General features: G+C 38.2%; 2 protein-coding genes across 4 annotated transcripts in view; one reads left to right on the forward strand and one right to left on the reverse strand.

The window, feature by feature from the left end:
• COL4A3 (collagen type IV alpha 3 chain) overlaps positions 1-16,679 on the reverse strand; it is a 59,688-nt gene extending 43,009 nt beyond the window's left edge. Inside the window, exons 1-4 of the mRNA XM_048955495.1 lie at positions 16,502-16,679; positions 5,373-5,429; positions 2,645-2,734; positions 871-915 (exon numbers count right to left, since the gene is read on the reverse strand). Of these exons, the coding sequence (XP_048811452.1) occupies positions 871-915; positions 2,645-2,734; positions 5,373-5,429; positions 16,502-16,582 (273 nt within the window). The 5' untranslated portion in view covers positions 16,583-16,679. The remainder of the gene's footprint in view (positions 1-870; positions 916-2,644; positions 2,735-5,372; positions 5,430-16,501) is intronic.
• The window catches only part of COL4A4 (collagen type IV alpha 4 chain), a 65,911-nt gene continuing 54,989 nt past the window's right edge, over positions 16,234-27,155 (forward strand). Inside the window, exons 1-4 of one of the 3 annotated variants that reach the window (XM_048955492.1) lie at positions 16,234-16,339; positions 19,844-20,029; positions 20,589-20,628; positions 23,800-23,877. In XM_048955492.1, coding sequence (XP_048811449.1) covers positions 19,974-20,029; positions 20,589-20,628; positions 23,800-23,877 — 174 coding nt within the window. In that variant the 5' untranslated portion in view covers positions 16,234-16,339; positions 19,844-19,973. The other 2 variants (XM_048955493.1, XM_048955494.1) reach the window with 2 other exon arrangements.

Below are 27,155 nucleotides of genomic sequence, written 5' to 3' on the forward strand. Positions count from 1 at the left end.
CACAGAATGGCTTGGGTTGTCACCATGAGCAGGGTTGCTATCCACTAGATCAGGCTGCCCAGGGACCTATTCAGCCTGGCCTTGAACACCTCCAGGGCTGCGGCACTCACCGCTCCTCTGGGCAGCATATGCCAGTGTCTCACCACAATCTGGGTAAAGAATTTCTGCCTAATGTGTAACGTAAAACTCCCCTCTTTTAGTTTAAAGTTATTCCCCCTTGACCTATCACTACCTGTGCTTGTAAACAGTTGGTCTCCCTCATAGTTATAAGCCCCCTTTAAGTGCTGGAAGGCCACAGTGAGGTCTTTCTAATGCCTTCTCTTTTCCAGGCTGAACAAGCCCAGCTTCCTCAACCAGCAGCCCTTTGATCAACTTTGTTGCCCTCTTCTGGACCTGGTCCAAAAGCTCCGTGTCTTCTGCTGGTGGCTCCAGGCCTGGACTCAGTACTCCAGATGAGACCTCATGAAGGCAGAGTGGGGGGCAAAATCACCTCCCCTCCTACTGCTGGCCACCCCTCTTTTGATGCAGTCCAGGATACAGTTGATCTTCTGAGCTGCAAGCACACACTGATGGCTCATGCCCAGCTTGTCATTTACCAGAGCACCCAAGTCCTTTTGTTCAGGGCTATTCTCCATAAGTTCTTGTCCCAGTCTGCAGATGCATCTGGGATTGCACCGACCAAGGTGTGGTACCTTGCACTTGGCCTTGTTGAACCTCTAAGGTTAACATGAACCCACTTTTCAAGCTTGTCCAGATCACTTTAGATGGCATCCCTTCCTTCTGTCATATGAACTCATTTTTCACATATTACTGTTAGCTTTAAACAGGATATTTAATACATACAAGCTTGTTTAAAACAAAAGTACTTACTCGTATACCTTTGGGTCCAGCCAAGCCCACAGGCCCTGGTGAACCCTAAACCAGAAATGAACAACTGCATATTTCAATATAATAGAGCAAATACAAAACAGGGTATACAATATTTTTTAATATTAGTACCAATGTGTGCATATGCAACTACATATATATATATATAGGATTTGTCTATTACAAACACTAAAAGAAACAAGCATTTAATGCAGCCTCTATACATGGTGGCATTCTGCCCTACCTTTCAGTGTTTATATACCTCATCATAGCTCAAAAAATAACTGTCAGCATCTTAAGCGAGCAGTTTCTATAGATCTTTTCAAACTGTGAGGACCTCTCTGCAAGGAAAGAGCTGGAAACCTCGCGTCAGTATTCAAGAGTTTTTCACCTCCTAGGCATGAATGATGTGAATGTAATGTAATGCTCGGCTATATTCAGGTACCAGCCGCTCTAACCTGTGCTGTTTTGTTTAGAAAGGAAACCGAGGAGCAGGTTGAAAGGGAGCTGAAAAAATGACAGCAGAACCTGTCACAGCACAGTGTAGACAGAGTCTGCTAGAATTGCTGCAAGATATTTAGAGCATTACTGACAATATGAGAGAACTTTTATTCTACCTTGAAAGGAAATGGGGAATGTACAGAACCACACAGCTCCCAAAATCCTGCCTGACAGTTGATTTAAGATAAAATCACATGCATTGGATTAGTAAAACCTAACACAAATATATACTACAATTTCTGATATTCAGGCAAACAGAGATGTCCTCACTAGATAAATAATTCTTTCTGCAGAAGTTATTATCACTTATTACAAGGGAAGTGCATGACTGAATACTTTTTTATGTATTCAACGAGTTTACATAAACAGCTCATCAGCATCTACAAGATTTACCATAAGTATCAGTTCAGCAAAATAGAAGAGATAAATTGGAACATAATGCAACACCCAAACAAAATTATAAAGAAACATTTATTTAAAGGTGTAGATAAAGAGTGAAGCCACAGGATGGAGGCCTTAGATGTGGTGTGACTATGGCAGTGCTGTCAGCCTTTCTTCTTAACTTTCATTATGTCAGAGTTTAGGCCATACTTACAAATAGCTTATTCAGCAAAGAGTGATTTTATTGATGACAGCAGGAATGTAGGTCTTCAAGACATATAAATATATAAGAATATATAAATAACATGTTTGGATTTTTATTTTTTTAAATGAGCAATTTCTTTTTTTCCAGCTCATTCAGAAATTACTGAAAATTCATACTTTGACTGAGTTTTTGGCATGTTGGCAAGTAAGACTAAATCATCAAAGTCATTCTCCCCAGAGTTAGGGTAAATATAAGGCATTTCCTAGATAGAACAAGATTTAACTGAAAAAACATATTTTGCTTCAATTTTTCTTAAATCTATTTTCCATTATTTGCCTCAGTAATAGCTTGTTTCCCCTCTTTCTAGCAACAGATGTCAGAGCACACTGTTTAGACAAAATTGCAGTTATGTTACTGAAACATATTTAGACGTGTGCTCCTTGCCTCTGGCAAGTCAGTCCAAGTGCTTTTGCACAAAAACTTACATTCACATCACCTACTTCCAGTCATTCAAAACTGAACATTGAAGCTTCTAACCACATAACATCAATCACTGAATGGGGGATTCCTGAACACGTGGTTTTGTTGTTGTTTTTCCTGTTCTTTTTAAAAACAATTCTTTTTCCAGGCATATCTTACTTCCACATTCAAGCACAAAACCAGTGTCTTTCTCTCACCACTGAAACCTACCTTTGGTCCCTGTGGTCCTGGAGGCCCTTCTGGACCTGGAAAGCCTCTATGACCAGGTGGTCCTGGAACACCAGGGAAGCCTTTTTCACCCTGTAAATGATAAGAAGTCTTGAAAATATTGCTGATTCCTCTTTTTGATAACTAATTTGTAAGACACTCGTTATTTTTAGTACCTCCGAACTTCTACATTCGTGTCTACTACTGTGGCAGATAGATTACCCTTGCCCACACTGACCTGGGTTCTGCCTGCATAATATCACTAAATAAACATGCTAATTATGAAGATATCAGAAGACACAAGTATTCAAGTTTTCACAAAGTACAAGATTTAACTGGAAGCATGAAAAGTTTAGGACAGTAGCTGTTACATATTTCTTGTTTATATTTCTTTCCCATGCTTAGCCTCAACAAGAAACACAGATTTGAAATCACCATAGCACTCCTAATTTCTGATTGGCAAACATAATGACTGCTGTTATACAGCAAGGAAATCATTAATATCTTTCTTCATGAAAGCCACGGGAAGAATCAGTGAAAGTGAAAATGTAGTAAAACTGTTCAGATAGAATAAAAATAAGTTTAAGTTACAGCATTTTAACATTTGACTGTGTCTCAAAAATTAAGCCATCCAATTATATTTCCACATCCTTTTTAAAGGCTAAGTGCAAATAACCAAGCCATGTGAAGCAAACATGGAAGACTAAAGTTAGCCAAGTAGGATAAGGGAGGTGAACTTACATTAGGAAGGGCACTCTCAGTTTTTTAGTTAAATATAACAAACATGCAAGTTTTATCCTGGTTAAAATAAAGTACTTCAGGCCTAGGGACTCATAGAAAAGATTTAACTCCTTAGAAGCAGTTTAGCATGATCCCTTTTACTTCTTCTACCCATTCTATAATTCTGTGACTTCATTGAAGATTTAATTATTCAGGACTGTTTATATCACAGTGTGAGATGGAAGAGAGAGGATGGGGTTATCAACTCCTTTGGAGCCTATTCTCCTTCTGTTTTATCAGAAGGGACTTGCACACAAAAAGCATTTGCAATTCTGCTGTGCATAAATTATCTTACTGTTATCCTAGTATTCAATATACAGTAGAGGCTCCAAAAAAAGACTTGAAGACCTGAAAATACCTTGGCTTCTCTCTGCACCAATTCTCACCCCTCAAAACCCCACCAGATTTTAAATATCACCTGAATTGTGAATGTATATACACACCTACATATAAACACAGAAAATAATCTCAGAATATTTAATCACAAATAAAGGATGAAGAGAGCATTACAAAGTGTCCATGAGATCCGTATCACAAACAGGAACAGCTTTTTATAACAAATTATTTTTTTCAGCCAGTACCATCCCAAGAAAGGCAAAAAGGAAATGTTGTACCAAGATGTGCCACTGGAGGGGGTGCGGTACTATCCCATAGAAAACGAAAGTAATTCTGAAACTACTGAACAACACACTGCAGCAAGCTGTAGGATGCACATCAGCTGTAGAGAAGAAATGTGTTTGCCTGACCACTCATCTCCATTCTGCACCTGCAGTTTCACCTACACTTTCATCTTCAAGATTTTTCAGGTTGGAGAATTTCTTAGTGTTGAACAGTTGTGAAAATGTACCAATGAATGTAAACTGTCCTCACCTTCAGCAGTGTTACCTACTAATTGCTCAGTAGATTTAAAAGGGAACTGATGAAGACAGGTTGTGGGTGTTCACTCATCAATATTTCTCTTTTAGTGGGCAGCTTATTTTTTTTCTTACTTTTCACATTCTATTATGAGAGAACTAAGCTTCCTAAAGGTAAGAATAGCAGTGGTGCAGTACGACATACTTCATACATAATTACAGAAGAGAAGTCTTTACCAACCAAATGTATTGATCAGTGGGAATTATCACAACCCTAAGTATATATTGAGATCATGGTGTATACACATCTGAAACCTATTGTCAAGATTTAGTACAGCAAACACCGTGTCCCATAGTTACCCTGAACTACAACCATGACTTCTCTAATAATGCCCCTTTCATTGTGAATCAGTTGTTTTTCAAACTACAAGAAAGAGTTTGAAAGAATTTTTGGCATTTGTGTAATTCAGGTTTGTCTAAAAGCCACACTGAGCCTCTGCCAAGCAACTATTGGCAACAGGCAGAGTTGCAGTTCTGTCGCTTTTGATAGACTTGACACTGTTGTCCTGCTCCTGACAAGGTGTTTGTGATCACGACCCAGAAACTCATCTCGGTCTGCAGATTTCTCTGTTTGATACCAGAGCATGAATCTTCCCTCAGGAACTGGAAAAGATGAGGTCAGTGGTGGGTGCAGGTAGGCAAGGTCCAGAGGTAGAAAAAGAGTACAATGAACACAATGCCATTATGAAATTTGCAACAGGAGAGCTGATGCTGCCAGGATAGCGAGAACTGAAAGCATTTGCTAGGAGTTTATAACAGGAACCTGACCAAACACCACGCAAAACTGTAAACAAGTATTAATTAATACTGATAAACATAAATTGATTAATAAATACATTTTAAATTCTTATTCAGTGTCCAGAGTTATTTTAAACTTTTTTTTTTTTTGTGAGATAACGCATTGCCTTTACAATTTACCATAGACCTCGCTGACAGAATACCAGCACAAAATAAATTCACTTGCTGTACCAACTCAACTAATGCATTAATAATTTTCCACTCTAAACTAATCCTAGGAAATATATATTTGCTCTTACCTTATTGCCTTTCACGCTATCACAAAAGCAGGGGCTTTTACCTTTGCATACACAGTTCTGTAAAAAAAAAAAAAAGACAAATTATATAATAAAATCATTTTCCTCATCATGTCTCTTGGTGAAGGACAAATGAGGACTGGTTTTTTTTGTTGTTGTTTGTTTGTTTTTAAGATAATAACTTTAAAAAATGTTCATGAAGAGTGGCACTCAACAGAAGAATATTGCTCAGTGCAGTGTTTTGAGACATGTAAGGTTGCTGCTTCCCTTTAAAAGTTGGGGTGAAGGCCAAAAAGCCATGCTTGACAAACAGTTAACATCAATACAAAGTCTAAAATTCAACAGTTTGGGATCACAGCACTAAACACTGATGATTCATTTTAAAATTTATAAACCAGTGGAAAAAAAAAAAAAAGACATTCATTAAGTAATTTGATAGAAAGTATAACTACATCAGCTAGCTCATGTGCTCAGTTTGAGCAGGGAGCTCGAGCAGAGCTGCAAAACACATCTGAGATCCCCTGGGGAGTATGAGAAATGTTAACCTCCCTATGCCCTGTTCCTGCCCAGCTATCATGCAGTCAGGACCTGAGCTAGCCTAGCCCATCTGGGATGACTCTGCAGAAGACTTCTCAATGCTCAGGTAGACATATCCTATCTCAGTGTAGTAAAATAATCTTAATGTAAATTTTTTACATATTAAAACATTGTTGCGATTATTGAAGCTATGCATCTCGTACAGAGGTGGAGTACAATGTATTTATTGTTTATGTTGTATACTTAAACTCCTCCCTTTGCTTTTGAAGCTTTTGCTGAATGACTTTTTCAATTGTATCCCTTTAGAAAGAAGGTTATTTTTCAGGTTACCTTCTCATTATAATATATATATTGATCACAATTACTTATACTGTGGTACAGTTCCAAACAATAGGAAAGTAACAAATATCCTATATCTGTTTTAAGAATATTTTTACAAGTTACATAAAATTCAGAAAAAATTAAATAATTGTATTTTTAATGGGATTAAAGCCTTTAAGATAGTATGATATAAAATTTCTATTTAAATCTTGAAGAAGACTTTAAGTATAAATACACAAGTATAAAGTTACAGACAGCTCAAAATGAACTGAAAACAGTCTATATGACAATCAACGTTCTTGTTTCCTATTCAGTATCAATGCCTTCCAACACCAATAATTATTTTCTTCAAAACAGTACATCTTAGGGACACATCTGATAAGCAGTATAAAACTGGAACCTGATCAGTGTTCAGCTTATGAAGGAAAGATGTAAACATACAGTATGCAGTAAAGGCAGTTCTCAATCGCAGGTCCCATACGTTACTCCTGTACAGAGCTGGTGAGTGACTCAAGCTACCACATTCTTAAGGCTTGCAGATGCAACTTATAAATTAACTGCAAAATCTATGAGACCCAATTACTCAGCAAACTCAATTGCTAAAGCAAAGATTTAGCTTACAAATTTAGTAGATGCATCAGCCCAGGAAAGGTGCTGCTTACTCAGAAAAAGTGCCTGAAGTATTCAAAATTCTCCTGACTGATTCAGCTTAACCAGGAGCACAGCCTTACTGACCACACTGAGCTTTCCTGAAAAATAGACATCACTTTCTCTTATTGCAAGTATTGGCTACTTGCTATTATATCTCTATGGACCTCAGTGAAGTTGCACCTTATTTCTAATCATATAGGTAATATCAAAAGCAGGTTCATTACAGAACTTGTATGCAAAATAGAGTTTTCAGGACATGGAGAAAAATAAGCAAGGAAATTATTCTTCCATAATGGATACAATCTGTGGAAAAATAGTATGTATGGATAGTGAAGAAACTTCTTCCTGTAACTTATAGTCACAGATCAATCAAAAGTTAAATGCAGGAAAATGTAAAAGTTTATGATGCTACATAACTAATCAGTGTTATTTAACTGTTTGAAGAAAAAGAGCCTTTCTTCTTCAGAAAGTGAGAATGCTTAGAATGTGCTTGATTTGCCATTAGCTAGCTTTCAGATCGATTTAGATCTCTTTGTGAACACAGATAACTTTAAACTAAACTGAAAAGACCAAAGATGATTTTACATTACACAGACAGACAGATGGATAACACTAAATGTTTTGGCATATGATTTTTACATAAGATTGGATTATGCCTTCTGTAAAGGGGCTGTGAACCAAAAAATCATTGCTCACTTACACCACTGATGTTGCTTGAATGTCTCCACAGCCTTATAAGATGCCTGCTTCTTCTTTATCAAATGATTATAACACAACAATAGTACATAGTCAAGTTATACAATTGAGGCAATTAATATTAGTTATTAAAACATTATTTCTCACAATAATGTCTTTGTAAGTAGACGCATTACTGCAGCCACATGCTGGCTGCATGTTTTTCAGTTCTGTGACTTGTAGTAATCGACTCAATTTATTTCAAACAAGTAGATAGGAAGATGGAACCAGATTTCCAATCCAAAAATCTAGGCCAAAGAACAAAGCAAAGTCCCTCTATGAACAACAAATCAAATGAATTAAGTGGTGAACCGAAATTTTAAAAAACAGTGAACAAACAAAACAATGACAACAACAAAACATGCAGAAAAACACTGTGTTGTTGAGGAAAGGATGATGAGCCAGTATTTCTCCTTACATGCCGTTCTATAAAGAGATCTAGAATGACAGAGGAGGCAGTGTTTGTTCTTCTAGACTTGGAGAAGAGTTGAGTGGGTCAGCTATAATATATATACATTTAAAAAGAAAAAAAACAAACCAACACAACACAAGTAAACCTGCACCAAAAATAGAGATGCAGCAAAGTGTGCTGTGGCAAGATCAGGTATCACATACTGTAAGTAGGCTTCAGATGAAGTCTCTATCAAAACCACACAAGATGAGTAATAAAGGCATTCAGGTGAAAAGTGAGATGAAATTAAACGTGTTCTGTAGGAATATGGCAATTCTGTTGAAGAAAGGCTTAAATTTGCATTTGGGCCCAATTGGTCTTTAATTTCATGAGTGAACACCTCTGGTTCCTGAGGTAAGTCCTGGTTAATGCAAATGAAAGATGACTGTTCAACATGAGGAATTTTAACATGAATTAAGAGCAGTGCAAGTGACATCCTTAATTATACCAGACAGTAAAAATAGCCCAGCTGTCTTTTCTCAAATGAGTAGTGAAGATCTCACTTTCCTTCAGTGGTCCTTAGCAGCTGATCATGCTCATTATTAAAACTGTAGTCTGATTTTTCATTTAAATTTCGTTTTTATTAGTATCTCACCTATCTTGTCACTGGGTTTTTATCTTCTAACTTCAAGGATCTCTAAAGAACTCCACTGAAACCACTGAAACATGAAACCAGGTTTGTTGGACAAGATTATTATTATTATTATTATTTTGAGTGATAATACTTTTTCTTCTCCTCTTCTTTATTTCCCTTTTATTTTTCATTTGCTTTCCCAACTTCTGCTCAATAACAGTATCCTGAGCAGTCTATAATTTTGCAAGTCATCACAATAATCCTTTTTAAGTAGAAATAAATTATCTGCTAGTTTCCAATTTTCTATATATTTTCTCTTAGATTTCTTCTTAGATTCTCTTAGATTTAATAGTAATTAAAAATTCTGTATCAGCGAGCCAACTCCTTAAAGAGCCCTGATTATGAATTTTCAAGACTGCTGACACACAGAGATTCCTCTTGAGCTGTCTCAGTGCAAAGCAATCACTTTACACATTCCAGCTGTGTCTATAAACCACAACTGAGCATACAGAATAATACCGCTTAAATAGTTGATGTTCACATAATGTTTAAAACTACAAAAGGCCCATTTCTCTAATGATCTCTACCATGTGTTTTCTGTTACATCTAATAAGAAAGGTTGTAAAATATTATGATTGTATTAAGTGGGAAATTTTGCTTTAGCAATTATCTGCACAACAGACTTGTGCTGGGGGATGTATGCTGCTCAGACACACAGCACTTTTTGAAGAGCACTATGGCACTAGGTGAAGCTTCTGGCTTGGACACAATCATGTTTTTAACAATTTGCCCTAACCTGCCCAAGTAGCCAATCTGAGAACACAGCTGTCTAGAAAAAAGTTCTTACTGGAAAAGCTATATAAGAAAAATCTTTTTTCTGAGTCTAAGATGTGCTTGTATTAAGATACTTAGCTAGACTAACACAGTTAGTAATTCTATCTAGGCACGGTTAGTAGATACGTGACCTTGGCAGCGTGTTCCTCATGCTGTACAAATGTAAATCATCATGTAGTCTACAAGATTCTGGAGAGTGCAGTCCCCTCGCTCCAAAACACTGCTATCAAAACAAAATACCACTCTCACAATTGCTATCTGTATACTAAAAGTTTTTCATGCATTCTAAGCATCAAACATGAATTCATTAAAATTATCAAAGACCACGAAGAACTTTGTGTTTTTTTAGTGATTGCTGCACCAGTACAACAAAACCAAATTATTAAGACTTCAATAAGTATAGACAACATAGAACAGAAATAGGAGATGATCAGATGAAGGAAAATATGTCAGTTCCCAAACCCTGAAATATTGTGTAGTCACTTGTGAACTGAAAGGCAGCCAGACATTCCTACCTTAGAAGACTCTTGTTAGCAGCAATGAATGCTATCAGAATTCATAGCATTTTTCCTACCAGATGAATGCCTTGCACCTGAAAAAATTATTTTGTTTTTCACTTTCCATTACAAAGAAATAAAGCTGCAACTTTAATTTTATTTTTATTTTAATAAACAACTCAGTAATATTTTATGCAGGGAGAGCTGATCTCAAGGGACGCTGTGGAAGACAACTGTAAGACACCACAGACATCCCTGTTATTAAATAAGCTCCATTAAACACTTGTTTTGGGAACCTTGCACAGGGAGTGCAATACTCCTTTTCAGTATAATGGACCTTAGAATGCTGGGCATGTGCTGCTGTCAGTATGAGGTGCAAAAGGGAAGTCCTAAGCATTTATGATCAGAGGAAAATTAACTTAATATCATTTCACAAAAGCACTGTTTTGTGTATAATTAACAAATACACAATTTTTGATCAATGAACATCCAACATGCACCTATCTATATTTGATAAGAAGCTCTCTACTTTCTGTTCTTAATTTAAAGCTGTCTGGAATTCTTTTGGGAAGTATCTGTTCTTCTATGTAATACAAAGATATGTTCATAATTGCATTTGCAAGCCAACTGAAAACTTATGTTAAAACACTGATATGGATAAACAGGAGATGCTGATGTAAATTAACAATTAGACAACTTTCTACGATATTGTAGGCATGTGTGTATGAAAGCTCTTTTCACTTCAGAATTTTTAAACAGTTTTGAAAACTGAATCAGTTTTAAAACTAAAAAAAAATAAAAATATGTTAAATAAGAACTTTCTTAATGACAGTTTTATACAGTTGGCCAAATACATTCATTGTAAGTATTCATATTTATCAAAAGAAACAAGCCAACAGAAGATTTACATGGAACAGTGAAACGGATACAAAATTTTCCTTACACTTCTGGTATCTTTTGTCTGCGTTTAAGTGGGGTAAATTACGTGTTTGAAAATGAATCACTTAAAATACCTGCAAATTTTCTACTATACTTATCTATTCAGTGTAAAACAAGTAAAATGTTGTCATTTAGAAGAAAAGCACTACTGAGTTTCTACCAGTCAAAATTTGTGAGCTCAGTGATGACCACTGAGGCCTGTGTTGTAGAAGCGGCCTCAATTATGCAGTATCTCTGTAACATTTTGGGGGCAGTTGAAACTGCCTAATTAATCTATGGTGGGTGGGCTTTTTTCCACTGTTACTTTTCTTCTATGAAGAGGATACAAAATTGTTCTCTCTTTAAATAGAAAGAATCTCTTTTTTTTCTGCTAGAACTTAGGAATTTTTGATACTTCCAGTGACCAATATCTTACTTCACAATTTCCCTGGAGCGTGAAGAGGCCAACCAGAAACTGGAGCTAACTGTTCATATTATACTCAAACTGGTAAAACCTTCCCAGGCAGTCCCATAAATACCATTGCTGTGCTTTGCTGTTTTGTGTTTTTTTTTCTTCTGATCTTGAACAGAACAAAGGGACAACACAAACAAATATTCTTCTTTTCCACGGGGAAAAAAAGATTAGGCAACTCAAGTCACAGAATTTTCTGCACAGCAAAATCTCAAGTGTGTTTAATAGCTTATTCATCCATGCTCTTCCTTTCTAAGAGAGAGTCATCTTAAATGAACAATCTAATAAATAAATCAGATAATTTAACCAGCTATTTTTTGCTATTCTACCTTAATATGATCACTGTTATATCACACACTGTATTTCTTCCCAGCTGTTAAGTGTGGGAATGGTATTCACCATAAATGTTGTCTCCTCAGGCCTGTATATTTGTATATTCATAGAATTCCTGGTGTGCATCTTCTGTTAAGTGGTGCAAATAGCTATGAAAGCAACAGTGCCTTGCTCACAGAAAGCTTTGCGCATGCTTTGGTTTTTCCTTTTTAAAAGGCTTTGTGATTTCACAGATTTAAAACAAAAACAAAACAAGAAAGGTTGACTTTTCTTGCAGCTTCCTCCAAAACAAATTGTGGAAAAAGTGCAGCTTAAAGCCCCAATTAAAAAGCCTTCACTGAACCAAGCCAAATGGAACACATCTAAACCTGTGAGTCTTGTACTCTACCATAAAATTGCTAAGTTAAAGTAGAAGACAAGTAAAGAAAATAAAGCTAATAATACTCAGTGTGGCAAAATAGAAACTTTTCTGTGCACAAGAGAGGCTGGGCCTGGAAACGGTTAAGAAGAAAAAAGCCTTTTTGTATTTCACCTTCCTCCTAGGCTCCTGTAATCCATGCCAACACACTGAGCCTTCTACTGTTACTTTGTTAGGCAGCAGGGTGAGAATGTGACAGTAAAACAGATGACCGGACATCCCATAAGAGCTGCCCTTAATAGCAAAGTATTTTGTTTCACAGACCTGTTATGATAAACCAGCTCTAGGTACTGCTGAACAGATCACCAGCAAAGACCTCAATATAAAATGCTGTTATTTCTGTAAGAAATTCAAATCAATGAAAAAAGAACCAATGTTTACCTGCTAACTTTGGTCATTTTAATATTATTCACTCAGCAATATAACTGGAATTATACAGTTTTGTTTGAATGTGTATTTTTTGCAGATTTGTTAGAAAAAACAACAGTAAGTGTTAGCAGTTCATGTTTCACAAGTGTTTTACAAGGAAACCCTAGTGAGGTTCAGCATCTTTCAACTGTATGCTGTAGCAAACAGCTCTAACTGAACACTTCACTTTTCTTGGCCACCAGAGCAAGTTCACACATGGCATAAGAGAGCAGAACTCCACCAGTTTTGATGCATGAAGGTAACTGTGCCAATTTATGCTAACCCTGATTGTGGCTCAGTGAGAAAAACAGTTCAGCAGCACTCTGAAACTGGCCTGTTTCTCTACAGAGACAGTGGCTGCATAACAACTAATTACAGATGCAATCAGGATCAGAACAGTCTAGTATAAATTAGGCCCAATTATCGAAGTAACACCCCCATTGACTTCAGACTTGGGATCATATGAACCAAGTCAAAAAGAGCACTTCACAAAGAACTTGTTTTTCTAACATGCTCAGTGAACTCTCTTTTGTATATTCAGGTGCATGTCTTCCCTTCTCAGCTGCTCTGTGCAACAGAGAGCCTGGATGCTTCCAAAGGAGGCAGAAAAGGAACGTTTTCACCGTGACACTGCTTTGTCCTTCTAGCATTTTGATCCCTGGCTACACAAAGCCAGTCAGCCTGCATCCCATTCTTAGCAGGCTTAGAGATGCTCATGTCTGAGCTAGAACATTGTACTGTTCGCTCCCAGAGCCATACATTAAGACCTACTTCTGACAGTAATGTAGTTTGTATATAATTAGGAAACCAATCAAACAAACAGATAATAAGCATTGCAAAAAGAAGAAAAGCTTACAAGTATTTGCCTGTGAATCCTATCCATGGAAAAAAGAAATTAATTGTGGAATATACACATTAATTGTGGAATACACACAGGTTGCAAACAAAAGGGAGAAAGAGGATGGAAAAAAGATCTTCTTGAGCTCTGTAGTCACTAAATTTGCTATCTCTCCTCCTTTGCAACAATGACAAAAATGCAAAGAATAATGATTGCTGTAAGTACAAAATGCACAATACTTGACTTCATCCTGTGAGCTAATACAATAATTGTGTTACAATAACAATACAGGTGATGTGAGGTGATGAGCATCTTACAACCAAGTAATCCTGTTCAAGTAGAAACCTTTTCTCCTGAACGACATGGTGTTATCACAAAAATGAATGATGCCACTAAGAAGCAGCACTGATTCAGAATTAATGACTTTGACCAACGTATTTTTCTTATTACTCTCATTTGCTACAGCAAATTTCAGGGAACACTGCTTAAATTCATGTTTCATTTCAAGATATTCATCACTCTAAAACATGAAAGAAAAGCATGAATGGTATCAACAGAGAGAATTGGATTATACACTTCTATCAAGATAGTACCAGCTTCAGCTGCTGTTAAAATGAAATAGTGGAAAATAAAATCTCTTCATTTTTTTCTGAGATGAATAAAATATATCAGAGGAATTAGAAAGATCTTGTTCCCTGACTAAAAAATGATCTTTTTCTCCTATTATTCTGAAGTATTTAATAAGAACAGTGGGAAAATCCAAAGGATTATAACATCAGTATTTGGAGTGAAGGAATACATTAAATAAGCTGAAAGCCTTTGACATGGGAAGATGCTACTTCTGCTGAGTTTTCAGAAGATGTGATTAGAGCATGCCAGTGGCCAGGAATGCAGATAATAATACTCCCTACTATGTGCCAGAAAATTCAAGCTGCTAACGACAGAGAAGTCATGATTGTGAAGACCAAAATTCACCATATAAACAGCAGCAGGCACAAATTAATAATTTTATTTCTTGTATTTGGGAATAAATTACTTACTGAGTAATAAAAAAACATACACTAAAAATTTGCCTATATTAAAACATCTTACAACATACACATGCAGCAAAAATAATGATTACTTGTCAGATATCAATTTATTTTTGTATGAATGTGTAGCACAATTTTAAAACACACTCTTTCTTTGTAATGGGCACTGCATTCCAGATGCAGTGATTTATTCAGTTACTATAATAACTCACTTTATGCCAGTTAACATTAGCCATAAACTATGAGGTCAAATGAAACTGCTCGTTTTAAAATACTGATTTCCTCCATCATCTAGAAAAAAAATTCTTAGAACAGAATTTTCCCTCCAAAAATATCAGCATTTTTGTACCAAAACACCCAACCCAGAAACTGTGACAGCTGAATTATAAACTGGTCTCTGTTATCTGTTGTAAATATAGTTTTAACTGATCTTAGACAACTGAAATCCCCTGAATTGTCAGGGCATCACTGAATCAGTACTTTGTAGTCAAGCTTTGCCTGAACAGCAAAACTGGTAGAAAACTTGAAGTGCAGACACTTCTTACCATCCCATATCCAGCCTTTAAGACAGAAACGTAAACAAGGATCTACTTATGACAGTGTTCCAGAAAGCTGGGAGCTTCATGATTTACCCTTGGCAAAAAGGCAGAAAGACTGGCAAATACTCCAGAATAGTACTGTACAGGCTTGCTAGAAAGTGTTGAAGTGCTTTACTGAGAAATATGTGGTCTCTGCTCAGTACATCTCCTTTTTCCTTCCCTGGTAGAAGAAAAAAAAAAAAAAAAAAAAAAAAAAAGCAACAAAACAACATAGATCTACGTATCCAGAATAAAAGCTTAAAGAAAGTATGTGCTGTGGGAGAGTTCCTGGTATGCAGCCTATGCTCTTATGAGCCATCCAGAAGCATATATGATGATATTTGTGTCCTAGGAGCAATTAAGGTCATGAGGGGTACCAGCAAGGCACGAGAATGGAATCAAGAAGAGCAAACTAGGTGAAAGACAGAGAGACACTGAGTTTATTGACCGTGCTTTCTATGCAGACCCAGAAAAAACTTAGCACAAAGTTAGTAATTTACTGAAATGGCAAACAGATTCAGTACCTCTGTTCTACATAAGAACCAAGAGGTATTTTAATTCCTTCATAAACAAAACAATTGGATCATTGTTAAATGACTAAACTTGTCTGAGAGTTAATTTCAGAGCGCCATGAAAGAACACATGATATCGAGGTGCTTGTTCTGTTTCTAGGCTCCTTACCCACACTAAGTGGATGGAATAGCTGCAATATCTTAAAAGAAATATCATTACTAATTACTTTGCTTTGCTTAATCTTTACAGCACAAGCAACAATAGCAGCAACTGAGTAGATGATCTGAAATTTTTCTTATAAAGGTGACTGACAGTGTTTCCACACGCAGTGAGAACACGCAGGGAGGAATCAATACCATTGGTAATTGTTTGGCAAAACAGAACTTGAGGTTTTCTGAAACCAGCAGATTTTTGGAGGACACGTACCAAAAATGCCACACCGCCCCCTTTGCCCTATAGCTAGTTGGCAACACCTATCGAACTGTTACAGCCAAATAGAGAAGAAAGGCTCAGCAAGGACTGAAGGAGAACAAACGGACCGACAGTGATGCACGTGCATCAGAGCCGAGCGACAAACCGGGCTCCACGGCGAGTTTGCAGCAAAGCAGTGGCAGGCGCTGCAGACGAAAGGCGCTGCCTCGCGGTTCCCTCGGGGCCGCCCCACCCACACAGCGCCCCGCGCCCGCGCGGAGCCCCGCAGCCGCCGCGAGCCCCGGGGAGCGCCGCAGGGAGCCCTCGGGCGACGGGGAGGGGCGAGAAGGGCCGCGCCCGGGTGCGGCTCCGGGAGAACCGCTGCTTCGCGCCCGTGCGCGAACCGCGACCGAGCACCGTGCGAGGTAACGGTACCGGGGCGATGCTCAGGTACGCCGCACGCGGGCGAGACGTGCTTCGCGAGGCTGCGGTGCATCGTTTCACCGCGCAACACGTTCGCGCGTCTCCCTCGCGACCGCCACTGCCGCGATGCCGAGGGGCACCGCTCTGCCCCGCGGGAGCTCGCGCCGCTGTTCCGTCCCGCGCACTCACCTCAGCCGCGGCGCGGCCCGGCCACGGCAGGGCGAGCAGCAGCAGCAGCGCCAGGCGCTGTGGGCAGCCCCCGCCCGCCATCCCGCTGCTCGCGCGGCGTCCCGCGGAGCTCGGCCCCGCACCCGAACTCTGCCCCCGGCCCGCCCGCGGCTTTTGGCCCCGGGGCTGCCGCCTCGCACCCTCCTCGCCGCTCCCCGCTCCCCGGGATGGGCGCAGGGCTGGACGGGGCGGGGCCGTTCGGGCCACCCCTCTCCTCCTCCCCCCTCCCCCCCCCGTGTCTCCTGCCTGGGGCACCGCGGGCAGCCGTCGTCCGTCCGTCCGTCCGTCCGCCCTGAGCGGGCGCAGCGCGAGCGAGGAGCCCGGAGCTTTCCCGCCTGGAACTGAGGTGAGCGGCGGAGGGGCAGCCCCTGGCGGCACTACCTGAGGCTGTCCCGCCTGGCCGCGGCACCCCCACGCTGGGCACGCCGCGGGGCAGCGCAGGCGGCTCGGGGTACGTCTCTTCGCCTCCTCTCTTCGCCTTACCGCCGTGGCAGCGAGCGCGGGACCGCCCGGAGCGGGATTTCCGTAGCGCCCCGGAGGGGAGAGCAGGTGGCAGCGGGGCAGGAGCGCGGGCGGAGGGTGAAGCGCGAAGGGGAGCGGCGGCACGGCGGGACTCAGCGCCGCGCCCGGGCGCTGCCGCCGGCTGCTGCTGCTGCCCTGCGGGAGCGTTCGCCCTCCGACGGCGCTGCCGCCTTCCTCCGTGAGGAAGTGCTGTTGATGGGGCGGCTAACGAGAGAAAGCGTCTTCCGCTGCATAGACGTGAGCTGGTGAGAAGTGCTTCTTCCCGGGCTTTCTCGCACAGTAATGAAAGGTTTTCTCGATTGAAATGTGATTTGTAGAGTGGCGGCAAGATGGAAACTATTATATTTTTAATTTCGACAAAAATGCTGCGTGTACAATGTGGCATCTTACCTGAGTGCTGTTCAGAGATAGCGAACCAGAGAAGAGCTGGCAAGGCCACAGCCATCATACTTAGTTGTAGTGTTCTTGAATACTGTACAGGGCATCCTGCATCAGAGGCCTCAAAAAGCACTACAAGTGATACATAAAGGCCTCACTATATAACAGTAGGTACATAAAGTTGATTAGGACTACTGGTGTGATAGAAATCCAGAGTCTTCAAGGAGCACAAAGCAGCCACTGAGTTCTGTAGAACAGCTGCTTGTGTGGACATGAGGGCAGCAGAACCAGATCTCCATTCAGAGAAGGTACTGTTGGCCTCTATGAAGTCTGCCATGAAAGCCAATTATTGGAGCTGCTTCTCCCAAGAGTTTGAGACTAGCAGCAGAAATGTGTTTCTGGGAGAACAGAGCAGAATGTCAGAGACCTTGTGCATCACAGCAGATGCAGTCACCTTCATTCTCAAATCCCAAGCATCAGTAAGAGCAAGTTGGCAGGGATAGAGAAACTGGGGGGAAAAAATAAAATGTTCTGCAAGCCAGATAGGTGGTAACCACACTGAGAAAATCATATCTCAGGGAAGGAATTAGTAAATTTTCCTGTTTCATGTGTGAGATTACTACACCTGTCAACTGTGCTGTGCTTTTCATGCAGAAATACTGTATGGAAATAGAAAAAAAATAATAATAGAAATAGTAAAAAAAGAAAGAAAAAAAAAAAGTCATAAGTATAACAATGTGGCCTGGAGTTGTTCATAAGCCAAAGGCACCTCCACTTCACAAATACCTGAATATATCACTTTACATTTAACCTGGTATTAGTCAGAGAAGTAGCATAGAGTCTCACAGAAGTGAGAAGATGTGATGTTGTCTGGGACAGAAAGGTCAGGGGGAAGCAAATGAGAGGACAGTGGAAGAGAGCTGTCAGTACTCAGGAATAGCACAAGTTCATGCACAGGATGAGGAGTGTAAGTCTCATTAAAGAGGAGAGGGAGGCTCTTGAATACGAGGCAAAAAAGTATTGGAAGGAACAGAAGTAGAAGAAAGCAGAAAAAACACTATGAAAAGAAATACATAAATATATGCAGAGGATCTAGTGAATGAAATTTCGCTATAATACAAAGCTATTGAGTCAGTTTTTAAATGGTGAAAATCCAAGTGGAAACTTCCGAAAAATAAGTCCGCTTTCAAGCAAAAATGGGAAAATGCTCACAAGGGAGCTGAGGTGATATCTCATCAGAGTCCATAACTATAAAATTGTCTTCCTTCTTGATTGTTTTCTGGAGACTAAAAATCACAGTTACATTACAGTGCAAGCTTTCTCTACCTTCCCCTTCCCCAGGTTTTTGAGAATTACATGAGTTGGGTTTTGCTGACACTTGCATATCACTTTGGTGTTCCAGATAGAAAACTGGAGCACAGAAAGAGAGTAGGACTTCAGCAGATGAATGGAGAGCTGCTCAGTACATGTAGAGTGTAATCTGCAGCATGGACTGGTTGCCTTAGGCTGTTCATTCATTAGTTAGCGCATGGTTGTTTACAAAGTCTCTTCTTCGTACTATGGGATGTGGATATGCTGTGCATACACATAGGAGTCAATATTATCCACAGATCAGTTCTAGTTAGAAAGCTGTTACACTGAATTATAGAAAGTAAGAAAGTAATGTTTCAGTATCTTCACACTCACTACTTTTACAAAGAACATACAGCTATTGAGCAGCTAAAAGAGAGCAGCCTCTTGGCCGCAGGTTCAGATCCTTGCTCCCTTCTCAGTAACTGATTGCCTTTCCTTACTCAGGAGACTTCTCCAAAGGAAGTGAATCCCTGTCTGCTTAGGCAGTGTTCAATAACCTCAAAAAAAACCTCCCCAGATTTAGAAGACAGCTCTGAAAAAAAGACTGGAAATCGGTAGCACCATAGGAAAAGCCCAGCCTGTCACATATAGATGCCTACACAAATGCCTACTCCAGCCCAATTTGCAGAAGATACTGCTAAATCTGGTCATGAAAGTACAGACACAATATATATATACTTTTGAAGTTCATTAGGCCCTTACTGTGGAAACGTGTCACATCTTATTTCTAAAGTTTTTAGAAGAATCAGTGAGTATGACTGTTTTTTAAAAAATAATTATGCAAGATGCTTTTTGTTCATTACTGTGGAAGAAGACTTATTTTTTTTTCTGGAACAAAATCTTGTACCCTCCTCTTGTTGATCTGTGTATAGATCTCTCAAAATAAATGGATAGCTGATAAAAAGGTTGCTTGTAAAGGGGCAGTATAATGTAGTGACAATATAAAGCTGTGCATTATGGTGTATTTAAATAGGTAACACATTTTGGTTTTCCAGTAATTTTTCATGTAAAATTGGACCTCAGATATATATATCTATATATCTGAAACAGGTTCAGAGGAGAAAACAACAACAGGATGGAGTGGTATCTATAGACCATCTGCACACAGAAGAAAACAGAAGAGCTGCTGGTTGGTTTATAAAACAGAAAAAAAGTGCTGCATGTCCATCAATCAATGTAAATGGCGTTAACAAAGGATTCATTTGAACGAATTAAGTGGCTTATCAGAACTGCCTGGTAAGTTTTACAGATCACTAAAATCTTTAGCTAGAGTCGCTAAGATACATTCTTAGCTGTCAATTGAACAGTAATCACCAGTTAAATGATCTGTAGACTGTCATAAATTCGATAAGCATATCAAGTAATTTACTATATTAGATTTTCATCTGTCTGTAAATTGAGACCATTTCAGGTTCTATGCTGTTTAAACAGTAGAAAACGGAAATCTAATTCTAAATCTGTTTTAAGAGGAAAGATGTTCCTATAACCAAGTAATTAACTTATTTTTAGAAGTGAAAGTAATGTCAAACTCATACCTGAATGCCTGCCCCAGAATCATTTCACATCGTTTACTCATTCCCATATGTAAACACTCAGTCCCATGCATCCAAAAGGATAAAATTACATAGGATGTGTTGACCATTTCTTGATGATGCAGATCCTTTAAAAATACACTTTTACTAAATAATCACCCCAACCATGTGTACATACTTCCTATTTTTAGAGGTAACGTTTTTGTGAAGGTTGGATATTGCAAGTTTAGTTGTAAACTAGCTTTCCCCTTCTCTTAAATCAGGTGGCTGCTGATTGTTTTTTCAGCACAAGAAATTGATGGGGTAAGTGACAATTTGTACTTTAAACAGTTGGCAAGTAAGCTGGTATAGTTAACAGAATACTATATACACCAAAATGACCTACAGCTCTGCGGGAAAATGGTGATGTTTCTTTCAGTATTTCTGCAATTCTCACCTTTCGATTTCTCAGCTTAACCATTTTATGATTTTCTCCTTTTATTCTCCTACATTCTAACTTTGGCATCTTTAAATGCTTTTTAAAAGCTGTAATGTGCTGATTCTGTATCCTTTCGCATCAAGTCACTTTAGTGGCCTATGTTGTCAGAATAATAGAATAGTTTGGGTTGGAATGGATCTTAAAGACCATCCAGTTCCAACACCATGCCATTCTCAGCGTTGCCACAGCCCCATCCAACCTGGCCTTGAATGCCTCCAGGAATGAGGCATCCACAGCTTTTCTGAGCAGATGGTTCCAGTGCCTTACCACTCTCTGAGTAAACAATTTCTGCCTGAGATCTTGCCTAAATTTTCCCTCTTTTTAAGAGCTGCTCTCCCCTCTTGCTTATAAGCGCTCTTCAAGTACTGGAAGCCTACAACAAGGTTTCCCCAGAGCCTTCTCTTCTCCAAGCTAAACAAACTCAGCTCCCTCAGCGTCTTCCTAAGAGAGGTGCTCCAGACCTGTGATAATCTTCACAGCCCTGTAGCATGTATCATGCTTATTCTGTATGTTACAACTGACCTCTGTCCATCTGTACTTTCCACCTCTTTGAAGTAAAAACTTTACGTATAATACAGTGTTAATATCTACCATATTATCCTCTCAGTACTGTTCCCTGTATTTACCTCATCTTTGTAACACCCTCAGTGAAACTTTTTTGAATCCCTCTTTGTTTCCTGCAAATAAATATTAAAAACTTTTCTTGTGTTGTTTTTTTTTTTTTTTTTCTAGTCACCCTTTTTTTGGTTTAAATGTTAAGATAGAATTATTTTTAAAAAAATAGAACAAAGGGAAGCAGCTTATATGTTATTAGAAACTTGCATTCTGTTGACATTCCAGTGGAGTCAAGTTGTTAACAACTAGGTTAAAGACTAGCATGAAGGAGATTGGTAATTTTATGGGAAGTTGTTTGTGAAAGAGAAACAGCCTGTGAGAGAGGCTCTCATACCGCCTTGTTCTGAGGCTTGGGAGTACCAGATATTCTAAAAATATTGTAGAAAGAAAGGAACAGAATTTTTCCTTGTTATCTAATATTTATCACTGTTTTCTCCTTGAAAAATAGAAGTACAAACCTATTGTGTTCTGTTGATCATTAAAACGAGTAACAAAATGCTTTTGACCTTGATAAAAGAGAAATCCAAACTAAGCAAATATTTTTCACATTATCACTGTTTACTTGCTTACCTAAGTTGTTTTTAAATCTTGTAAGTCCTTGCCATCCTATTCAAAGCCATGCTCACCACTTATATACTTAATTTTATTGAATAATGTGACTTAATAAACATTCTAACCATTTGAGTAAGTTTGTAAGTACATGTGGTATGTATAATTGGCATATATTTAATATTATACATTGGGAAATGTAAAAGAATGATAAAAATCTTCAGTTATGATCATAAATCTAATGACATTACATTTTGTGTTACTTTAATTTCTCCTAAAATACTCTTTTTTCTTCATTTCAATTTGATGAAAAGGAAGTCTCTTCCTTTGGTGCCAAGAAGACAACAACAGAAGGTTTTGATACAAGAACTAAGTAAACTACTGATATATAATGCATAATAATACTGTGTACATAGTACTTTTTTTCATTTCATAGGCAAAGATTAAATAAAGTTGTTTCATGGATTGCATTCAGCCTGTTTTGCCTTCTATTGTGTAATTTTAGTTGAATAGTCTCCTATTGGGATAGTTTATAAATTTACAATTGTTACAAATTAAAATTATGACAGTTGAAATATTTCTAATGCAGCCTATTTGTATTTAGCTTCAATATTTAATACTGCTCAACACAGATGGTAGGTAATATCTTTCACCTTGTACAGCAGTAGTATTAAACTTTTGCTTATTGTTTCTACTTTGCCAGCATGTTTGTGCTGAGAGGTGCAAGAACTTCAGGAGGATTTTATATGTAATACTGACTTATGTATTCTATTAATCAAACATTGGGTAATGTTCCCATGATACTTACAGAGAAATGTAAATTGTGGATTACCTCTGAAGATGGTGAGGCATCACCATTTGTCAGTCTTTTGAGAAGAAAAATTTCAAAGACCTGCTGCTTCTTTCATGTCACTAACATGAAGTGTTAGAAATGATCAGATGTGGATCACGTGTTTCTGGTATTAACATCCCTCTGAGACTTTCACCTTGCCCAGTGACTTCTGAATATAAAAGAAGCTTGTTGTATAAGAAAACTTTTTAGGCTCTAGTAGTGTTTTGCAGTGCCAGACCTTACCTCAAACATCAATTGTGTAACTGCTGTGTGTTCATCATGGTCTTTCAGCCAGCCATCTAGCCACATTCTGGATGCAGGAGTGCATGTCTTGAGCCCTGTGGTCCCAGAGTTACCCTCTGCCAGAACAGAGGATGTATAAGAGTCTAACATAGGCCTGACTATACCTGTACATCTATTTTTCTTTCCAAATGAAGCCAAAGAATTCAGGATGCAGCACAGACCAATGCTTTGTCCCTAATTATAGCATGTGTGGGAATTATACTTGCTTAAGTGAAGCAGTAGGCTCACCAGCTTAAGTGTGGGTATCATTCCTCTAAAATAACAAATCTTCTGCAAAATCAAAAGCATCCTTGCTTTTCTGCATTAAGTTGAAGGGCTACACTTTATTCTGATGTTTACTGTCAAGATTCTTCTACAGAAGGAAATTGTCCAGTGGGTATAACAGCAGCAGCCAAATTTTTTGCCTTAAAATTGTCTAATTGGACTAATATGTGTACAAACCAAAAGCTTTATCACTTTTTAAATAAGTATAAATAGTAGATTCTTATTTTTAGTAACATTTTAACAGAGAATCCAGAAATTTTGTTCTGTTTTTTAGAGCTGGACAGGCTTACTTAAACAGCAATTTCTTCCTAGTATTTTACCCTTTTAGAGAAACCCAAGCATTAAAAAAAAATGTTTAAAATAAAGTGCTATGTCATATAATAAAATGATTATCAGTTGCATGTTAATAAATTCATTACCTTTCAATTTTCAGGGAGGATATGCATACATTGACCCATGTGGGGGACAGGATTGTTCAGTTTGTCGGTGCTTTCCAGAAAAAGGATCAAGAGTAAGTGATAAATAGAACTAATGAGAATGCTGTTGCAAATACTGTTCATTTTGTGCATGTTGCTATTCTGCAATCATTATGGCTGGTGATCATAAACAAGTCTGAATACAGTAAGCTAGCATAATTTTATCACTGGTATGAAATACAACTGTCATTGGAAGAAGAATCTGAACAGCTTTGATTGCAACCAAGCTTGTAATAATTTTGTTGCCTTTTTATTTTGGTAAGGATTCTTGGAGATCCACCTGGTAGTTAGACAAAGGCCATTCTTTAGATGTGTTAAGTTTAGAAATCTGTGCTTGTTTTCTCCTAAGAACTTGGTTAAAAGAAAATGCCTCTGCCATTTGCTGCTTTTATGGGAAATTGTTTCTTATTTTGGTTAGGTGATTCTGAAAAAAGCTTGCAGGGTTTTCATTTTACTAACTTAATGCACTGTGTATAAGAAAACTCTGAATTGTCTTTGCTTTATAAATAATCAGCATATAAATAAATAAAAAGGAAGTCTAGATATTTTTGTATTGTACACTAAAATTAGTAACTTGTACATCCTCTCTTTTGATATTTAGTAGATGATTTCCAATTTTTAAAGGTCATCTCTTACAAGTCTGTAGATATTGTTATTTGTTAACTGAAATGTGGTCCAGTGATAACTAGTTTACCTTAGCCATTTTTTCTTAAAATATATAGCTAGATATAGCTAGTAAAAATAATTAAAATGTTAAACAAGGAAAAGAGTTATTTAGATACATTCTCTGATTAGTGAACAACTGAGAAATTGACAGTGAATGAAATAATTTTCTTTCAAAGCACAAGTTAAAGTTTTGATCTTAAAAAACTTGACTAATGGAGCTGTGTGCCCTGTTTGTGTACAGCCTGAGAGGCCACAAAAGTAAGGCACACCTTTCCCTTTCCCTTACTGTGCTTCTGCAGTCAGCTGCACGGTTTGCTGTGTCATGATTGCTGCCCTGGTGTCCTTGGATCCTATCCTAATCCTCCAGGATTATGTCTATACAAGAGTACCCCATACTGTAGAATTTTCATAATAGGGGCCTAGGATGTGTCTATCTCTGTAACACTGTTAACAAAGGGACATCCCAGGGAGAGTATTTTGACTAGCAGCATTGCAGTGTCTCACAGTGCTACTGAATAGACTGATTTAGATACCAAAAACCTGATCTGAAGTATCACTTAAAAGCAATTAAACTTTGATACTAGGGGAAAAGGAAAAGATGATGAAATTTCCCCCGATTCTAATTCTCTCAGTAGCTTAGAGGTTCTGAATTATGTACCTGAATTACATTGACTATAATCAGTCAATACTCACCACAGTCACTAGGGTTTTCTGTTTCTCCATAGGTAAAAAGAACCATGACTCATGTATTTGCAGTTAGTTTTCTAAATGCTTACAAGGTCTGGATCAAAGTGCTTAACAGAATGCAATGGAAAAATAAACAGTATGAAATTAATTCAACATCATTATACAAAATTTAAATCAGAATTGTACCATTCTCTAAAACAGCTTTGAAATACACACACTGACAAATACAGTCCCTCCAGTGTAACATGAATTTATATGCCATACAGTGGTTTCTAGTCATAGGTAAGTAAGAAGTTGAAGTATGGCTGATAAAGCCATTATGTGAAAAATAACTTAAATAAGCATCACTTTAAGATAGATTGTTGCAAATGTTTTCTAATGCACAGTGATTAACTCTTTTATATAGGATTACTTACTCTTTTTCTCCTACAATCCTGTTGCTTTCTAAACTCTGCTGTGTTCTGTCTTTACACTTTGACACACAAACTTTGCTTTTCTAGCCTTTGTAGGTATTAGTCATTACAAAATTAAAAAACTTATTTATCTTCTTGTTAGCTTCCTAGAATGCAAAACATCATGCTTTATCTTCTTCTCAGTCTGAGTTCAGCTCTCAGGCTGGTTGATCGGGCATTTGAGTCTAACCTCAGTCTTGGCTTTAAATTGCAAGAAGTGAATGATCATTGAAAGCCTTTGGCATTGTATAGTATGCAACTCTAAAATTTCAGAAGTGTTCTGTTTATTAAATAATCTTTCTCTATAAAGAAGTAGAGGTAAAATCAACAGTGTGCATTCGGTTTCTTAGTGCTGTATTTTTTTTTCTTTTTTTATTTATTTAGAACAGGCTAGATGTCAAAAATAAGGGTGAGCTAGCCTCCTCAGCAAACATTTGCTGAAAATACAAAAATATTAAAGGAACTTCATGGATTTGCTGGGCAAAAGGCAATGGAACAATAATCCCATCCAGACCAGCTGGAAAGCCAACCTTACTGCAACTTCCAAATTTAACAGATCTTCATTCAGCTGTGCTAAAGGAACTGCAATATGGGGGGCTTTTGCAAACACTGAAAGAGAATGGCAGCATCTAAGGGAGCTACATATACAGTATATGTACTGAACTACATGGGCACGTGTAGCACCTACACCACCTTCAGTTCAGTTTTGTTGCTTTTGTTATTTAATTCTTTTGCATCAAGGAGTCAGATGTACGAGATTCTTTTCATGACGTTATGTTAAAAATTGCAGTCTAAGAATCGTATGGGAGCAATGGCAAATTGTCTCATTATTGTAACATATGTAACATATGTAATTATCACATATATTAGGATCACATGAGGTCAGACCTATTATGATTAATCATCTTATCCAAACTCTTTCAAGAAAAAAAAATCCTTCTCTAGACTAACTGGAACATGAATACTCATTTGTTATTCTTTGTCTTTGTTGTTGGATGACTACTTCCACGTAGAGGTAGAGTTTCAAGGGCCAGTGTCCATTAACCAAGTTTACAGATGGCTTATAATTTAGTATACAAGGTTTTATCCCCCTTAAAAAGTGTGCTGTTGTAGAAACTATGAAGTCAAGTGCGTTATTTATAATACATCTGGCGGAAGCCATCAAAAAGATGATGACAGCACTATCATGCAGATTTTTTGCTAGACAGACATCATAACGCCAACTTAGAAGTGATAGATTGATGTCTGAATAGGAGTCTAAACAGCTTCTTTCATGCATTGCTAGTGGTCACTCTCTATGTCTTTCTCCACATGCTGATGAAAAGAGTATTTTTAAAGAAGTTGGAATATCTTTCTATCTGTTCATAAAAAGCTGTTGTCTAGTTTCATGGTTAAGGTGTGCCCATCTGTTAAGGGTTTCACTTTGTCAGCAAACTGTGGAAAAAAAATATCGTGGCAAGTTTCATTTGGGGGATTATTGTTGACACTATGAAGGGTATTTGATGACA

The sequence above is a fragment of the Lagopus muta genome, chromosome 9 (assembly GCF_023343835.1).
Source record: "Lagopus muta isolate bLagMut1 chromosome 9, bLagMut1 primary, whole genome shotgun sequence".
Lineage (NCBI taxonomy): Eukaryota > Metazoa > Chordata > Aves > Galliformes > Phasianidae > Lagopus > Lagopus muta.